This window comes from Geotrypetes seraphini, chromosome 5, assembly GCF_902459505.1.
Source record: "Geotrypetes seraphini chromosome 5, aGeoSer1.1, whole genome shotgun sequence".
NCBI classification, from domain to species: Eukaryota; Metazoa; Chordata; class Amphibia; order Gymnophiona; family Dermophiidae; genus Geotrypetes; species Geotrypetes seraphini.
Window position 1 is genome coordinate 104763219 of NC_047088.1, and position 19470 is coordinate 104782688.

The 19470-nt window shown below is 42.9% G+C and overlaps 1 protein-coding gene across 3 annotated transcripts in view; it reads right to left on the reverse strand.

The window, feature by feature from the left end:
• Nucleotides 1-19470, reverse strand: part of TGFB1I1 (transforming growth factor beta 1 induced transcript 1) — a 110994-nt gene that overhangs the window by 65043 nt on the left and 26481 nt on the right. Inside the window, exon 1 of one of the 3 annotated variants that reach the window (XM_033946637.1) lies at nucleotides 12593-12641. The exons of the other annotated variants lie outside the window; for them this stretch is intronic. Coding sequence (XP_033802528.1) covers nucleotides 12593-12626 — 34 coding nt within the window. The 5' untranslated portion in view covers nucleotides 12627-12641. Of the gene's footprint in view, nucleotides 1-12592; nucleotides 12642-19470 lie in introns of those variants that run through there. 3 annotated transcript variants of the gene reach the window in all.

The window sequence follows — 19470 nt, forward strand, 5'->3', positions numbered from 1 at the left end:
GGAAGAGGTAATGGTTACTGCGAATGAGCAGACCAGATAGGTTATTTGGCCTTTACCTGCCATCATGCTTCTATGTTTATCTCAATAGCAGATTATGGACTTATCCTCCAGGAACTTGTCCAAACATTTTTTTAAATCAGCTACGTTAACCGCTTTTACCACAGCTTAACTGTTCTCTGAGTGAAAAATATTCCCTCCTATTTGTTTTAAAAGTATTTCCCTGTAACTTCATCGAGTGTCCCTTATTCTTTGTAATTTCTGATGTAGTAAAAAAAAATCGATCCACTTTTACCCGTTCTACACTACTTAGGATTTTGTAGACTTCAACCATATTTCCCCTCAGCTGTGTCTTTTCCAAGCTGAAGAGCCCCTACATCTTTAGTCTTTCCTCATACGAGGAGTTCCATCCCCTTTATCATCTTGGTCTAAGGGTCCGGATTTTCCAGATGGAAAATTTGGTAACCCTACCCTAGCAGTCCCTTCCAGAACTTCCAGTTCCAGAAAGGAGATATTAGGCCAGCCCTGGATTTTTGACAACCTCATTCTGATGTATTATTGGTCCTGCAGCACTGATTTCAATAGGTAGAATAGGAGACAATAAATACCACACTGCTTTGGGATGTAAGTTTAAAACTATAACTGGCTAAAATGTCTCCAACTGGGAACTGTGTAACTTGGCAGATCTGTCTTTTCTCCCTGCTTCTGACAGGATGTCTCTTACCCCTTAAGGAAAAGAGTGTTTGTCAGAGATCCTGGTTCATTATCTGCAAACAGGGAAGGAACAGCTGCTGCAGCCACTGTGCTGCCTTTGCTGTAGATTGGACTGGCTGGGGAGATAAGAATGAATCTAGGGAAGCCTACAGCTGGGAATTGCTATGTAGTACTTTAATAATATGAACTCAATAGATACATGGGCCCAGATGCACTAAAGAGTCTGAAAAAGAAAATTTTGACTTTGAAAGGAGACTGGGAAAAGTGAGGGGGAGGGAGGGAGATGGACAGAAGGGAAAGAAATGCTTGGACTGCGGAGCACCCTGGAGCTGTTTTAAGTTAGCCCAGGGGTGAGGGTGGTAGTGTGGAGGGATAGGAGCAGAGGGAAACGTAGACCAGAGTTACACTGCAAGGGGCAGAAAGGAGGAAGGGAGGGAGAAATGTTTTACTGGTAGGGAGAAGATGACTCAAGAAAGGAAGAGATGTCAGATTCTAGAGAAAAAGGATGGAATAGGGAGATGCCAGACTAGGGAATGGAAAGGAAGGAGGGGGGAGAGATATGCCAGACTGCGGGAAGGCGAGAAGAGCGATGTCAGACCACTGGAAGGGAGGAAGGAATGGAGAGAGATATAGGATCAAAAACGCCTTATAGTACCATCATATCGCAAATTTAAAAAACAGATATAGACCTTAGCATGGTTTCTATCTCATTGCAAATGGAGGTTTGCAGCTGCACAATAGTGATCTCATTGTGAGATCATCAAAGTGCATCTGCAAGGTAGAATGCCACAATTAAAATATGTGCTGGGGGAGCTGGTTGGGATTTAAACTTATGACCTCTGGAAGAGGAGCACAGGGCTTTCACTTATTGAGCTATAGCAGGTTCCAGGTAGGTGTCTGACTGCCCTGTGATCGCTTAGAAGATCTCTAAGTTATCATGTCACAGGGCAGTCAGAGACACCTGCAATGAAGTACCGGTAGAAGCCATGCTAAGGTCTGTATCTGGGTTTTTTTTTTCTGGTTTTAACTTTTTCCAAATGAAGTTATATATGCAATCTATATATTTTTGGCATGTGCTTTTTTTGCTTTCAAGAATGAGCTGATTGGATCACTGTTTAGTCAGAAAAAAGGGTAGCTTTTTAGCAAGAAAACTAAAGCTATGTTTTTCATGTGCTGTGCTTTAGTTAATGGATCTTTTCCTCCAGTTAGCAAATAGCATTGCTGTTTGTCCACAAAAATAGAAGGTTTTTGCATGCAATATATCTGTTTTGATGTGTCCCATTTATGTGGTACCTTATTAATAAAGCTTAATAAAGCAAAAATCCTAGAGAGCTATTTAGCAGATCGCATTAAGAACGTCTGAAGAGTGCCTAAGTTCCATCCATAGAACTCAGATCTATTTGAAGCACAAACTAAGCTCAAAAGTAGGCCTGGCTTTCATTTGCCTTCAATATAGGCATCATATGGACGCCCTAGGTCACTCAGTGTTATGTAAATGAATCAAAGGATGCCCAAATTGAGTCATTGCCCAAACCATGCCCATGCCTACTGAATTAGGCGCTCATTTTAAATATGGGCGTCCATGAAATTGTGGCTGCGTCTACAAAGTGGTGTCTACGTCCTTTGGACGCCTAAGTACCAATTATCGCTTGTTAAGACCTTTAACTGGCTCATTAACTACTTAGATTGAACGCCTAAAGCACATCTAACTTTAGGCATAACTTAGGGGCCCTTTATAGAATCGGGGCCTTCATGTTTACCAGAGATTAAAAGATCAGTTGGAACCTCAGGACATTGTAAATGTTGTGATATTACCACACAATCTAAATTGTTCACTAATCGTTTTGATGGTAGGACCTACGAATTAAAACAGTTCAGCATTTGTAATACAACCTTTGAAGTCTATGTAGTTATTTGTTCTTGCCAAAAGGGAAGATGAAAAGAAGTCTAAAAATTAAAATGAATTAACACAAATCCAGTCTAAAAAGGAAAAGAATTGAGACAAATTAAATTTTTTTCAGATTTATGATGCGTGATTATTAATATTCAACATGGAAACAGTAGAGGAGGTGATCGAGACAAGTTCTTAACACGAGAACAGAGATGAATCAATAGATTGCAATCCCTGGAACCATTTGACATGAATAATTATATAGAATGGAAGGCTTTTTTATTTTAAGAATTCTCACATCATTGGGAATGATGATTTAAAACTAAGGGCTCCTTTTATGAAGGTGCACTAGTGGTTTTAGCGCACGCACTGGATTAGCACGCGCTAGCCGAAAATCTACCACCTGCTCAAAAGGAGGTGGTAGCAGCTAGCGTGCATGGCAATTTAGTGCGCGCTATTCCATGCATTAAGGCCCTAGCGCGGCTTTGTAAAAGGAGCCCTATGTTCAAATTAGAGTGTGTATTTGTTTCATCGTTTTGTGAAAACATTTGCATTTAGAATCAATAGTAACATCAGTTAAAATTATTATTAAACAAAGCAAGTTCAGTTCTAAAACATGGAGAGCCACTTATGTCGTAGACTCTACTATTGGTCAGCAATGATGGTGTCTTGTTTAAATAGTGGCATCATTTTGTTTTGATAATTGTGCCGAGTTCTCTGAAGCGGTGACGGGTTGGAAAATGTAAGTTTTTTAATACTAAATAGCCGTGGTTTCAGGGAAGTTTTTGTAACTGCTTGCTCTGTATTGGTAGCATGGAATATTGCTACACCTTGGGTTTTGGCCAGGTACTAGTGACCTGGATTGGCCACCGTGAGAACGAGCTACTTGGCTTGATGGACCATTGGTCTGACCCAGTAAGGTTATTCTTATGTTCTCATGATCTCTGGGAGTTTGTGTAGTGGAATTTTATGCCACCCCTGACGCAGCAGAAATGCGAAACAAAGATTTCTTTGTCAGTTGAAGTAGGTGGGTGCCCAGGAGCATGACTGGTTTGGATGGTGACGACGTGAGATCTGAAGTTGGAGGAGATACGAGTCTTCAGAGAGGAAGATCTGTCAACACTACAGACAGAGCTGGATCGGGACCTGCTACAGTTAAGTTGGATTATCTGCATATCCAGTTTATTTGGTTGAACTGTGACATTTGTTACTTCAGTGAGAGTTTGGGTGGGGCTGAAGACTTAAGCCGCTAACTGAAAAGTGATAGAAGAATTGCTATAAATTGTTGGTCTGGCTGTGTGGAGTTTTTTTTAAGATCCATGAAGCTGAACTGAGATCTTTTTTCTCCACATTTATGTGTGTCCATTGTAGGTAGCAGTATGTTTGGGTTTAGTAGTAAGTTGCAGTGTTGGTGTTAATAAGCCTCCCCAAACTGGTACTAGCACATCTCTTTATTTACATATTTGATATCACAAGTATGCTACCTTGATAATGAGAGTGATTGAAACCACCCATTATTATACTATTGCCTAATTTGCCAGCTTTCCTAATCTCTTCATCAACATTTCTTCATCTGGCTGCTCATTCTGTCCTGAGGGATGGTAGTATAGCCCTACATGTATATTCCTTCCTTCAAAGATGGAATTTCAATCCATATGGATTCCACACTGCTATCTATATCAGTGTTTCTCAACTCGGTCTGGAGTAACCCCTTGCCAGTCAGGTTTTCAGAATATCCACAATGAATATGCATGAAAGAAATTTGCATGTCATGGAGGCAGTGTATGCAAATCAAGTTTATGCAAACTCGTTATGGATATCTTGAAAACCTGACTGGCAAGGGGTTACTCCAGGACCGAGTTGAGAAACACTGATCTATATCATGCAGAATGTTTATTTTGTTTGATTCAATTCCCTCTTTAACATATAGTGCAACCCCCCTTCAAATTAATCTACTCTATCATTTTGATATAATTTGTACCCTGGTAATACATTGTCCCATTGATTGTTCTCCTTCCACCAGGTCTCTAAGATGCCTATTATATCTATCCCTTCATTCAGTGCTAAATACTCTAACTCCTTTCTTATTTTTTAGGCTTCTAGCATTTGTATACAGACACTTCAATTAATGTTTCTTCCTTGTATCTACAGCTTGCTGAGAAGATGACAGGGATAGTTTGTTTTCTTTACTTTAAGCACTCCTGGCTTCCTTTTACCACAACGCTGCTGCTGATCTCTCATGTACTATATCCGCAATGCCCATTTTAATTTCTCAAACCCTCCCTTCTCCCACCTATCCTCTCTCTCACAGATACACACTATCTCTTTCACACACACCCCTGTCTAAACCCTTGCTCTCTCACTGATTCACCCATCTTTATCTCACAATCTTACAAACATACATGCCTGTCCTTTAATGCCTCTGAACCAATCCCGTCAAGCTCTTCCCCCAACCCATTCCCTATCCTATCCACCTGGGCCCTTTATAGCCCCACAATTCCTCTGTCCTTTAGTGCCTCTTAACCAATCCCTTCAAGCTCTTCCCCAACCCATTCCATATCCTATCCACCTGGGCCCTTTATATCCCTACAATTCCTCTGTCATTTAGTGCCTCTGAACCAATACCTTTAAGCTCTTCCCCAACCCATTCCCTATCCTATCCAGCTGAGCTCTTTATAATCCCACAATTCCTCCCTCTTCTGCTGCTAATTCACCCTTCCCTTTTCAATGCCCATTTACTACTACTATAATTTCTATAGCGCTGCTAGATGTATGCAGCACTATACAATAAAACATTCAAGAGCAGTCCCTGCTCAGTAGAGCTTACAATCTAATCAAACAGGCAGACAGGACAAGTAGGGATGGGAGCTTCTCAGGCATGAGTGCTTTACAAGCGAGTGGGGGTTAGGAGTTAAAAGCAACCTCAAAAAAGTAGATTTTTAGTCTGGATTTGAATACAGTCAGGGACATATTGACATACTGACTCGTGCAGTCTGTTCCAGTCATATGGTGCAGCAAGAGAGAAGTTTCCAAGCTTCCAAGTTTATTAAATATTTGATTAATCGCTTATTAACATTCTAAGCGATGTACAAAGTATAAAATATTAAATTACAATAGTTGAAGACAATGTAAATACGACTGATAAGATAAATTAATGATACAGAAGGAAGGGAGTAGGTAAAGAAATACAATTTTAAAAAATAGTAAAGGAAACATATAAGGGCAAAACAACATTAGGGAGGGGGAAAAAATAAAAAATAGAAAGTTTAAAGCATAGGGCTTAGTAGAAAACCCTAATCTAGTCCTACATTCTAGTTATATTAGCTATCAAACGCATCTTTAAAAAGAAAGCATTTTAGTTTGCTCTTAAATCTCTCCAAACCTGATTCTTCTCGTATATAAATTGGAAGTAGATTCCACGTTTGAGGGGCTGTAACAGAAAAAATAGAATGTCGCCGTGTTTTTATAGATTTAAGAGAAGGAACTGTCAAAAGATGCTGGTCAATAGATCTAAGTGATCTAGAGGGAGTATAGGGAATCAATACTCTATAAATAAAAGAAGGTGATTTGTATAGAAGAGATTTAAAAGTTAGTAGACTTAGTTTGTACGTTATTCGGTGAGCAACTGGAAGCCAATGTGCTTCCTTAAGTAACGGAGTCACGTGATCAAATTTTTTTGCATTCTTTATGAGTTTAATTGAGGCATTTTGTATGATCTGTAGACGACAAATTTCATTTAGAGCGCATTCAGAAGGAACATAATCTGGAGTTAGCAGTAGAGAAGAAGGTATAGATAAGAGAGACTTGCCCGATGAACAGAGTTCATGGGGAAGAATAGAAAGAGAGATGAGAAGAGAGATATTGAGGAGCTGCAGAGTGAATGCACTTGTAAGTCAATGAGGAGTTTGAACTGTATGCAGAAATGGATAGGGAGCCAATGAAGTGACTCGAGAAGAGGAGTAATGTGAGCAGAAGAATTTTGATTGGATTGAAGGGGAGAGAGAGATGGTTACGTGGAAGAATTATGAGAAACAAGTTACGGTAATCTAGACAAGAGGTGCTAAGGGTATGAATAAAGATTTTGGTAGTGTGCTCAGAGAGGAAGGGTCAGATTTTGGTGATATTATAAAGAAATGACAGGTTTTGGAGGTCTATTGGATTTGTGCAGAGAGAGAGAGAGGGCAGTCAAGGTTGCAAGCTGACGAGACAGGGAGGATGAGAGTGTTATCCACTGAGAAAGAGAGTGTGGGGGGGGGAGAGGAGCTAAGTTTATGTCAGTGGTCTCGAACTCAAACCCTTTGCATGGCCACATTATGGATTTGAAGGTACTTGGAGGGCCACAGAAAAAATAGTTAATGTCTTATTAAAGAAATTACAATTTTGCATGAGGTAAAACTCTTTATAGTTTATAAATCTTTCCTTTTTGGCTAAGTCCTAATAATAATATTGTAATTTATAGCTAAAGAGACATATGATCAAGAAACTGTTTTATTTTACTTCTGTGATTATGATAAACATACCGACGGCCTCAAAATAGTACCTGGCGGGCCGCATGTGGCCCCCGGGCTGCGAGTTTGAGACCACTGGTATAAATTATATAGATCCAGTTCTGTAAAACATACCCTGTATTTACAGAAACTCCCATACAAACTAAAATGCTAAGAGAATCCCTTATCACAGTAACAAAAGCAAAACAGACAAGACTCTCACTGAATACAGAACAATGAACAAGAAATTAGAAACTGAAACATGCAAACACTGAACTGGAAACTCCAAGAAGCCAGATTTTGCATGCGAAGCAACAGTGGAGAAACAGAAGCAGATGCATTTCCTTTTGCACTGTGCAATATATAAAAACAGAAGAAATACTGCACATTCAGATTATCAAAGTTGACTTATTCAGGTCACTTAGGGGTCCTTTTACTACAGCTTAATGATGGAATTGGTGCAAGCTAAATGCTAAGAAGCTCATGGGTATAAAATTGATTTCTTAGCATTTAGCACATACTAATTTTGTTAGCGGGAGCTAAGGGCCCAATTCTAAAAACAGCATCCAAAGTTAGGCGGTGGTAGACACCCTACCACCACCTAACTTACCCCTCCCCCCTTCCACCAAAAACTGCGGAAGAGATTTTTAGTACCGGCCAACGTCCTGAATGCTTTGCACTGCTCTGACATTCAAAGGAATTCTATGACTGTCGGAGTAGCGCAGAACATTCAGCATGCCAGCTGGCACTAAAAATCTCTTCTACACTTTTGTAAAAGGGGGGGCTAATTTGGTTTTATTGATTTAATCAGCAAACTAATTGGTTGCATTGATTAAAAACCAACTAAAATTAAAAAAAAAACAGAGATGCCTCCAAAAAGGCCACTGTTATCCCACCTACAGAGGCATCTTATGATACCTAACGCCACTGTAGGTGTAGTTAACACAGGAAGTGACATTAGGCTTTCTTGTGAAAGGTAGGTTCCAGAAATGTAGGCCTTTAAAACCCTAGCCTACATTTTTGGCACCTTCCTTTTATTTTTCTGCAATTCTGTAAATGGCGCTGTTGTGTGATTGACATGCAATTGGCGTCCATTTTTAAGGCAAATGCTTATATATTTACAGAATCCAGAGATAGCAGATGATAGAGATGAAAGACTAGATAGGACTTATGGTCTTTATCCGTTGTCATTTTCTCTGTTTCCAACCCAACAATAAAATGATTTTTTTTAACCTTTGCTATCTAGGTATTTTGAACCCTGACATACAGTAACACCCTCTCTTACAACCTAGTTTCCTCCAGGAGCAATACACACACCACTGATCTAAACTCTGGAATTCGTTACCATAAAAGGTGGTGAAATCAGTTAGCTTAGCAGGTTTTAAAAAAGGTTTGGATAATTTCCTAAAAGAGAAGTCCATAGGCCATTATTGAGATGACTTGGGGAAATCCACTGCTTATTCCTAGGCTAAGCAGCATAAAATCTGTTTTACTACTTGGGATCTAGTTAGGTACTTGGGACCTGGGTTGGCCACTGTTGATGGTCTTTTGGTCTGTCCCAGCATGGCAATTCTTTGTTCTTAATGGAGGAAGTCAAAAATTTAGTATGTGATATATTTCTGTGAAAACAGAAAATCAAACTCAAATGAACCAAATACATGCTACAGAGTCTAAGAATTAAGCAAAGCACTGTCTTATCCAGTGTTTCACCCAATCAGTGGAGTACCAAGGGGGGGGGGGGGAAGTCCGCCCCGGGTGCAGCCTTAGGGGGGGTGCACAGCCAGCCCGGTTCCTATCGCGTTTCCACCCTCCCAGCGAGAGTAGCAAACCTCCCTCCAGTAGCGTCGGCTGCTTCGCGTCTTTCTCCTCCCTCTGCCGCGTCACTGATGACGTCATCAGTGACGCTTCACCGGCAGGAGAAAGCCGCGAAGCAGCCGACGCTACTGGAAGGAGGTTTGCTGCTCTCGCTGGGAGGGTCGGAAAGGTTCACTGGGGGGAGGAGTTCATAGGATAATGGACGTGTTGGCATGCATTAGTATTTAGCGTGTGATAAATCAGCTACTGCATCTTAGTAAAAGGACCCCTAAAAAAACACTGAGCGCCATGGCTGGAATTTAAATTGATACATTGACTGCTCCTACAGATTTTTCCAAGACTAGCCTACAGGGTCATAAAACCTGGAAGTCAAAAAAAATGATTTTGTAGGTTTTGATTTTATCAGATTTTTAAAAAACTTTGAAAAAAATGTGAAGCCTCCAAGTTCATCTTTAAACATTTATGCATTGTAATTCTCAATATGGCTTTACTCCGTAAATGGAAAAATAACATAGTAAAACTGAGAACTGAAAAATTCTGTTTAACTCAGATAGAATCCATATTTTAAAATAGATAACATGTAAAATTTCCCATTTCTAATCCAAATTTTGACTATTAATATACCCCCCCCCCCCTTTTATCAAGCTGCGCTAGAGGTTTTTAGCGCAGGCCAGCGAGGCAAGTGCTCCGATGCTCATAGGAATTCTATGAGCATCAGAACATATACTGCACCGGCTTCCACTAAAAACCTCTAGCACAGCTTGATAAAAGGGGCTCATAGGTTTTTCAGAATTTATTTGGAAAGAAAATAATCCAGATTACTCTTTAAATAGCTAATGCCTACTGGGATCACTGTGAGGCTTTGTATCGACAGATATTAGGAAGTAGAACACAAGACTTATTAATAAGTTAGTTATTCTGAGAATGCTACATGCAGTACTGTCAGGGTTGAGAGACTGTAGAACTGCTTTAATTTCAGTGGGTACATATTAAACTCATACTCAGACAAAAATGCTAAATATTTCCTTTCTGGTGCAAAGGCACACGAGTCCTGACAAGTGGGATGTATCAAAGAAGTCCCTTGAATCTAGAGCCTGCCCTTACCACTGCCACATCCACTCTATAAAACCTTTGTAAAGGTATGAAATGTGGACCATAAAGCCACTCTACAAATCTCCTCAGGCAAGATCGCCCAGGCCTCCGCCAATGAAGAAGCTACACTTCTTGTGGAATGTTTTCTCAAAAGATATTAGCTGCTGTATACCACAGCCAGTATACGCCGATGATATCACTAAGCAAATCCATTTGAAAATAGATGCCTTAGACCAGGGGTGCCCAATATGTCGATCACGATCGACCGGTAGATCGGGAAGGCAACGTGAGTCGATCGCGGAGCCCATCTCAGGCTCCTTGATAGACTCGTGTTGCCGTCCCAATCTACCGGGCCAATCAGCATTCCTCTCCCCGATGTCAAAGATGCCTACGCCGGGCATCCACTTTAGGCTGGTTTTTATCATTTGGGGGGGGGGGGGGCGTGTCGGCGGCAGTAGCTTGAAAAAGAAATCATCCTGGCCGGGGTCAGTGTCATGCTCCAGAGCTTCTACCTCTTCCAGCAGTCTTCCTATCTGGCCCTCTCCCTTCTACCTGTATCCGGCCACAGCCCCTGCTCCGCAGCTCTCTAGGCAACTCGTCAGCAGCAGCGATCAACACAAGCTTCCGACGTCGGGGCCTACCCTCTGTGAGTCTCGCTTGTTTCAACTTCCTTTTTCCACAAAGGCAGGACTCGCAGAGGGAAGGCCTCGATGTCGGCAGCCTTTCTTGATCACCGTTGCAGACAAGTTGCTGAAGAGGGCCACAGGGCAGGGTGTGTGGCTGGATGCAGGTGGAAGAGAGAGGGAAACAAAAGGAAATATTTCATACCGGGCTGGGCCGGAGTGGAGGGAGGGTGGAAAGATTCTGGCTACAGGGTTCAGTAACAAAGGAAAAAGGGGGGGGGAAGCTGAAAATGGAGATTGTGACACAAAGAAGAGAAAGTGTAAGCAGGACCTACTGAATAAGGATAGAGATACAGAGGGGACATGAAGAGGAAGTGAAATAGAGAGATAGAAGTAATGCTGAAAAAGTGTGTGTGGGGGGGAGATAGACATTGAAAGGGCAAATGGTGAACATGGGATAAAGACAAGGACAGAGATAAATGATTCTGAAAAAGTGGTGAGATAGAGATATAGGTGAGATGGACACAAATAAGGGTGATGCTGGAAAATAGGTGGAATGACACAGAAGGGAAATGCTGGATCAAAGAGAGATGGGGCTCCTTCCTCCTCAGAGCCGTAGTGTGCATGGAGCCACGTGCAGTGGCTCCTCGTGCGTCCTGCACCTGAACCGGAAGACTTCTCTATGACGTCACATCAGAGAGAATGCTTCTAGATGAGGTGTGGGACATGTGAGGAGCCGCTGCACTCGGCTCCGTGCACACAATGGCTGTGAGGAGGGAACCGGCCACAAGGTAACACTGGGGGCATCGGACCGCGGGCCACATAAAACGACCAGGCGAGCCAGATTTGACCCATGGGCCTCGGGTTTGACACCTGTGCTCTAGGGGCTTGTAGTCTGCTGTCTGGCAAAGCTTTAGAGTAACGATCTATACACTGGCCATAAGATTGTCCAATCCCTTACCAAATAGCATTTGTCCCTTAAAAGAAAGTCTGCTCAATGTTGCTTTAAAATCTGAATCTCCTGCCCATTGTCTGATCCAGAGCATTCTGTGAGTAAAGATAGCATAAGCAGAAACTTTGCTCATGATACCAATTATGCTACATAGCATCTGCTACATAGTCAAGCCTCGCCATTACCAGCTGGAGGTAAATGTCGTCATCCGCTGTGAGAGTCTTACGCAATCTGATATGGCAAGGGAGTGCCACAAATGAGGCCGCTGCCGGTGTGTTAATTCACAAGGCCAAGACCTTGAATTGCATTTTAAGAACAACATCTGCCCTGCTATGCTGCGCATCCTTTAAAATGACACCTCCTTCACTAGGCAGGGAAGTATGCTTGGTAACCTATGTTACCAACAAATCTACTTTAGGTTGAACAAACAGCTGCTGAAATTTTGAAGCCATGGGATAGAGCTTTGACATCATTCTAGCAACCCATAAAGAGCCCTCTGGGGTCTCCTAATGCTCCATGACTAGCATGGCAATGTCAGGTAGTGAGGGGAAAAATGCAGTCTGAATCTTAGAGCCACTCATAATAGAGCACTGTGTAGCCAAGGTCTTTGGGGCTTCTAGATTCAACTCCCACAAAGAATTCATAATCGTCTCAAATGTGGCTATTAGCTTGAAAAGGTGGTGTACGGTTGGCTTCTTCCCTTGGTTAAGGGCCACCATGGTCTTTTGACTAACCGCCTCTATCTGAGACCCCAAATCTCCTAAGAGCGAAGATTCACTCTGAGGCAGTAAGGCATGGATTCTGACCCCCAGTCGTTCTCCGACTGGTCCTCCAATTCCTGATTGGAAACCCTCTCTTGTGGGAGTGCACTTTGGGAGGGCAAACCTCCTTGTGCAGCCACAGGCACCCCTCCGGAGAGCAGTAGGACCCTGACAACTTATGTAAGCTTTCCACAAAAGACTCACTAAATCAGGGGTATGGCCCTGAGCAGGAAGCCCAGAGAATCACTTCAGGAACTCACCTTGTCGCTTCTTGGGCTCTGGATGTCCACGCATCTGTGTTTCGCCAATTCGTTCTCCAAGGGATTTTCTCCATGTAAAAATGAGCCCCTTGTGATTCCTCAGCCCTAGAGGTACTAGAGGGGGCTAAGCCCATGGGCCCAGCCACCCCTCCCCTCATGTGCACTGTGGCACATGGATACTCCTCAGCCAACCATCCAGCACAACCTGGCATGATATGGGGTAGAAGGGTCCGAGGAGTCCATTACACTTGATTTTAAACCAAATTAAGGAGTTTTGAGGCAGATAGAGGCTTTTCAATCAAAATTTGGAAATTCAAGATGGCTGTGGCAGCAGTGTTTTGATACCAGAAAACAGTTCAGGAAAGCTGCAGCAAAACCCAAAAAATTCAGGGAAGGGGTTTTATGAGATGAGGAACTCTATAGCTAGCCTCAGAAATCACCAAAACAGCAATCCTGAGAACACTCGATTTTCCCATAGGCTATAATAGCCTGTACTCACTGTGCTGTGCAGAACTGGTATTATTGTCTGCTTCAGCTCATACTACAGCTGGATACTAGAGAAGACCTCTGCCTCAGACAAGCATATACCAAGTCCAGGATGCTGTGATATTCGGGCTGCTGAAGTCAGACTGATATCTCAGACCTCCACAGACCCGTGCACATCACTGGGGGGAGGAGAACACAGCTGTTAAAGCCCTTCCGAGCCGTTACAGGGCCAAACAGCCTGCACTCAAGCACCTGATAAATCATGAGCAAGCCTGGATTCCAGAGGAACGGACCCCGAGCTCCTTGAGCATTAGTGCAGGCTGGCTAGACAGGTTCCCACATGGGTTATCCTGTTAGCTGCAGACTACTACTCAAATGGTCTATGTCTTCTCCCAGGCAGAGCTGCGTCAGGGCTACTGGGGACCTCCTGAGCACCGAAAGTCTCAGAATTCAGATTAAAAAACAACAACAACAAAAAACTTCTCAGAGTAGATCAAAAAGCACCTTCCAGCTCATGTACAGAAGGAAAAACTGAAGAGATGAAGTACAGCTCACTGAGGAAGGAAGTGGAGCCAAATAAATTGTAGCCGATTCCTTCTGCACAGCTTGCAGTTATGGGGAGTTAGCCCTCTTGTCAGGACTTATGTGCCCTGTGCACCAGAAATAGGTATGTATAATCATAATGAAATAATATACAATACATCCTGCCATCATACTAACCAGTACTAAAATTCTTTTTAAAAAGCTAGATTTTTAAGGCTTTTTGAAAAGTTAAGTACTTAGGTAGTTTTAATTTGGGGGAGGGAGGGAAGAGGGAAAGGGTGGTAGAGGCAAAAAATGCCTAGGGTTCATCCATGGTCAACCCCCCCCCCCAAAAAAAAAAATTAAAAATAAATTAAAAAAAGAGGTTGTAATGACTACCCTTTCATTCAGTTCTTACTTATAGGGTTGCCAGGGCAGAACCTGCAAGTGCAGATTACATTGCCCATGGTTTCTTAGGAGAAATTAAACATTCATTTTACAGCTGTTTTGAGCTGAGGTATTCAAAATAGATTTACACAGAAGATATTAAGCTATTTTTAAATCTAGGCCATATGCCCTTGTTTATAATTCCCTTCTAATGAAGTCATGCAGTTGCAAGAAACTACCTTAGGTCTCAGTGCAACTGTACTTAGCTTCTAACAAAACTTAAGATTTTCAGGAAGGAAAGAGAAGCCCACATGGGGATGCATTGAATCCTCTAATCAGTTGAGCAAATTGGCCAGTTGGGGGTCTAGGTAGCTACCCCCTTAATAAATCTGGACCTGTAGTACAGTTTAAAGCACCAGTCTGACTAAACAGTAGAAAATGAGGAGGAGAATGAGGTCTTAGGCAGCATCACTCTCCTTTTCTTGCCAGTCAGATCAGTGCTGAATTTTGTGACCATTGTTGCAACACTGCAGAAGACCCATAGGAGCCAACTTTTGAAAAAGATTGGGGGTGCTGAACTCATAACTCTCAACAAATTTCCCTTCACCCAACAAATAAAAACAAAAAAGGAAAAACAAAATACACCCTGTGGTGAGTGACCAGATGTCAAGAGCAGAGCAGGTAATATGGACAAATCAAAAGCTAGGGTCCTGCCATTATCTCCTCCCCTCACAGCTTGTCAATATCATACTCTCTCTCCATCCAGGCTGTTCATAGCACTTTTCTCAAACCAGTCCCTCCCTTCCCTTAGCCCATCATCTATACCAACCTCCTTTCCCTCAATATTTTTCTCTCTCGTTCTTCCTTGTCCACTTCCCCGCCCCCTACTCCCTCTGCACTTTTTAAATTTTTCTTCTTCTGCACAGGCATAATTTGATATTTTATTTTGAGGGCTGGGAGTTTAATAGCTCTCTTCCTGCTCCATTCCATAAATCTTTTTAGCCTGTTCTACTTCTCCTTTCCCCTTGACCCGGCCTTCTATTTTCCTACTCTCCCCACTGGGAGTCTCCATCAAGCTCCAATGCACTTTTCCCTAACCGGAGGTTTAGATTCAAACCATGCACACAAAGTCCTGAAAATTACCTTTTCTTTACTTGTTCTTGATTTTTTTTTTTTCTTTCAAGTATCATCTTCTGCCACTTCTATCCCTCTCTTTGCCACTTAGTGCTTCTTCTCTCCAACCTGAGCCTCTCTCTTCTCCGAACCCTTTTCTCAGCTTAATCTCTCCTATCAGCCTCCTGTTCTTTGAATCCTACACATTTCCTCTCCCTGTCCTGTTTCTCTTTCTTCACCCCATCACTCAACCACTTATCTCTAAATCACATCCCACGCCCCCCCCTCCCCAAGCCTGCATTCATTTAAGCTCTGTTCTATTTTTTACATTCTGTATCTCTTTCCTCACCCTCCCTTCCAGCTCTCAATGTCTGTGTCCATGCTCTCCTTCCTCATTCCTTTCCCAGTGCCTCCCTCTGTACCTCTTGCCCTCTCTCTGATAGACCAAAAGCTGGAAACCTGTCTGACCTACACTACAGCTCTCCTCTGCTCCCTGCTATTAGTCTATTGCTCAGATATTTCTTAGCCAGTCAATAAGCTGCAGAGGTGGCAGGACCAGTAGCTTAGGAGATACCAACCTTCAGTTCTCTTTTCCCTGCAGCCGATTGACTGGTTAAGGAATGTCTAACCAATGGTGTCTCCTAAACTACTAGTCCCTGCCTGTTTATAGCTTATTGGCTGGCTAAGCAATTTCTAACCAGCGGGCTGAAGGGTGAGGTAGGAGCAGTAGCTGAAGTGGCATACCCTTTCTTCCTGCTTTTTCCTTCAGCTCTATACCAGAAGCAGTGTTGCCAGATACTTTTTTAAAATCCCGCCCAATTACCTTGAAAAAGCAGCCCCAAAACAGTCCAAAGTATGAGTGAGTGCTGAAAAGTTCTCAGCCAAACTAACTTCAGTTAGGATGATCTCCACAAAGTAGTGTCTGAACGTACTCGTAGAAGATACAAAACAACCCTTTCTAATTGGATTCAAATTGCTCCACAGATCTGGAAGTTCCCTAATATTCTATGGGGAGGAGATTGGACAGTGGCGTACCTTCATCCTTCACCCACACAGCTCAGGAAGTTTCTCCTGTCTGGCCCCTCCCACTCGTCCCCCGTCAACTACTGCTGACTTTTCTGCCTTCTCTGAAATCAGAGGAAGAAACTGCACAACTTCTGTCCTCATCCAAGCCTACTACATGCCCCTCAGACCCTATTCCCACCCCTCTACTCAACCCCATCTCACATACTGTTATCCCTCCCATATGGTATATTCTCAATCTCTCTTTCCACTGCAACTGTCCCTGCTGCCTTCAAACATGCAGCGGTTAAGCCGCTTCTCAAAAAACCCTTGCTGGACCCCTCCTGCCCCCTCCCTTATTACATTCCTATCCAAGATACTCGAGTGTATTATTCTTCCTTTCAACTCGAAAGATTCTCGATCCTCTACAATCTGGTTTTCGCCCCCAACACTCCACAGAGACTGCCCTCACTATGTTCTGCAGTGACTTGTTCATGGCCAGATCTAAGGGCCTTTACTCTATCCTTATCCTTCTTGACCTGTCTGCTGCCTTTGATACTGTAAATCACAACTTACTCCTTGATATGCTGTCCTCGTTTGGATTCCATGATTCTGTCCTCTCCTGGTTTGCCTCCTACCTTTCTCAACGCACCTTTAATATATATATTGGTGGATCCTCTTCTGCTGCTACCCTGCTAGCGGTTGGTGTACCCTAGGGTTCTGTCTTAGGACCTCTTCTCTTCTCTCTCTCCACCTCTTCTCCCGGTGCCCTGATCTCCTCCCATGGCTTCCAGTATCATCTTTATGCTGAAGACTCCCAGCTCTGCCTTTCTACACCTGAAATTTCACCTAAAGTCTAAGAAAAAGTCTCTGCTTGTTTGGCTGACATTGCTGCCTGGGTGTCCTGCCGTCATCTGAAACTAAATATGTCCAAGACTGAGCTGCTCCTCTTTCCTCCTAAACCCTCTGTTCCTCCTCCTACTTTCTCCATCTCTGTAAATAATACTGTCATTGTTCCAGTCTCCTCTGCTCGCAACCTTGGAGTCATCTTCGATTCTGACCTTTCATTTTCTACGTATATCCAATATGCTGCCAAGACCTGTCGCTTCTCTCTCTTCAATATCACCAAAATTCGCCCCATCATCTCTGAGTACCCTACCCGGACCCTTGTCCAAGCTCTCATAACCTCACGCTTAGATTACTGCAATCTACTCCTAACTGGTATCCCTCAGTGTTGCCTCTCTCCCTTGCAATCTGTGCAAAACTCTGTTGCGCGACTCATCTTCTACTAACCTCACTACGCTCATGTCACCCTTCTCCTTAAGTCACTTAACTGGCTCCTTATCTGCCATTGTATAAGGTTCATTCTGCTGCCCCTCAATATCTCTCCTCATTTCTCTCTCCATAAACACCTCCCAAAGAACTCCGTTTCTTAGATGTCACTCTTAACGTTACCCTTCTCCTCCATTGCCAATTCTACACTTTGTTCCTTTCATCTAGCTGCCCCCTATGCCTGGAATAAATTGCCCGAGTTTGTCCATCAAGCCCCTTCCCTTCCCTTGTTTAAAAGCAGAATGAAAACCCACCTTTTTGATATAGCTTTCAATCCTTAACCCTACTCCTCTGCCCTCCAACCCAATCAGCTAATTAATAGTTCCCCTTAACTGTATCCATGACATCTTGTTTGTCTGTCTTGCCTGTTTAGATTGTAAGCTCTTTCGAGTAGGGACTGTTTTCTTACTCTTTGTGACTCTGTACAGCGCTGCGTGCATCTGGTAGTGCTATAGAAATAATTAGTAGTAGTAGTAGTAGTACCTAGGGTATGTGACAACCAGGGCCAATCATTTTTTAACCTCTGCCCCCCACCCCCCAATATAAAAAGGGATTTGAGAAGCACCGCCTAGGAGCTGCAAAAGTTAGTAAAAAATGTATTTAAATTAATCCAATAAAAAAGATTACCTTATTTCCATTTTCTATTTTGTAAAAGTTTATCAATACAACTACAATACTTCTTTATTCTAAAGCAACAAAAAATATATATTTTTTCTACCTTTTATCATCTCTGGGTTCTGTTTTCCTGATCTTCTCTTCACTCTCCATTCCATACAGTATCTGCCCTCTTTCTCTGTCCCTTCCATTTTTCTCTTTCTGTCTCCACTCCCCCATGCTCTGGCATCTCTCCCTTCTCCTTTCCTTTCTTCCTTCCCACCCCAACTCACCCCCATGGTTTGGCATCTGCTTCCCTTCCCCCATGCCCTGGGATTTCTCTCCTCTCTTTTCCTTCCATCTCTCCCTTCTCCCTCCATGCTCTGGCATCTCCTTTCCTTCCTTTCCCTCCCTCCCTGATGGTCTGGCATCTCAATCTCCTTCCCTTCCCTCCCCCCATGCTCTGGCATCTCTTTCTCCTCTCCTTTCCTTCCATCTCCCCCTCCCCCTCCATGGTCTGCTATCTCCTCTTTTTCCTTTCCCTCCCTCCCATCTTTGTCACCTTCCCTTCCATAAGAATATAAGAATAGTCTTACTGGGTCAAACCAATGGTCCATCAAGCCCAGTAGCCCGTTCTCACAGTGGCCAATCCAAGTCACTAATACCTGGACAAAACCCAAGGTGTATCAATATTCCATTTTACAAATACAGAGCAAGCAGTGGCTTCCCCTTTGTCTTTCTCAATAACAGACTATGGACTTTTCCTCCAGGAACTTCTTAAAACCTTTCTTAAAACCAGCTACGCTATCCGCTCTTACCACATCCTCTGGCAATGCATTCTAGAGCTTAACTATTCTCTGAGTGAAAAAAAATTTCCTCCTATTGGTTTTAAAAGTATTTCTGTGTAAGTTCATCGAGTGTCCCCTAGTCTTTGTAATTTTTGATGGAGAGGGGAAAAAAAAAAATCGATCCACTTGTACCCATTCTATTCCACTCAGGATTTTGTAGACTTCAATCATATCTCCCTTCAGCCGTCTCTTTTCCAAGCTGAAGAGTCCTAACCACTTTAGTTTTTCCTCATACAAGAGGAGTTCCATCCCCTTTACCATCTTGGTCGCTCTTCTTTGAACCTTTCTATCTTTTCCTCCTCCTCCATGTCCTGGCATCTCCTTTTCATCTCCTCTCCCTTCCCTGGTCCTCCTTCTCCTTCCCTCGCACAGCATTTCTTTTCCCCTTCCCTCCCTTCCTTTGTCACCCTGCAGTCGGCAGCACAACATTTGCAATTCGCTGCTGTTGCAGAGAGCAGGCTTTTATACCTTGGCTCAATATAGAAACCTTTATGCCCCAGTATCTTTCTGTTTAGAACTTGCAAACTGTTTGAAACAATGGTTAATTTAATTGACAAAGGAGGGTGTGATACCTGCAAGCATGGTGATGGGATT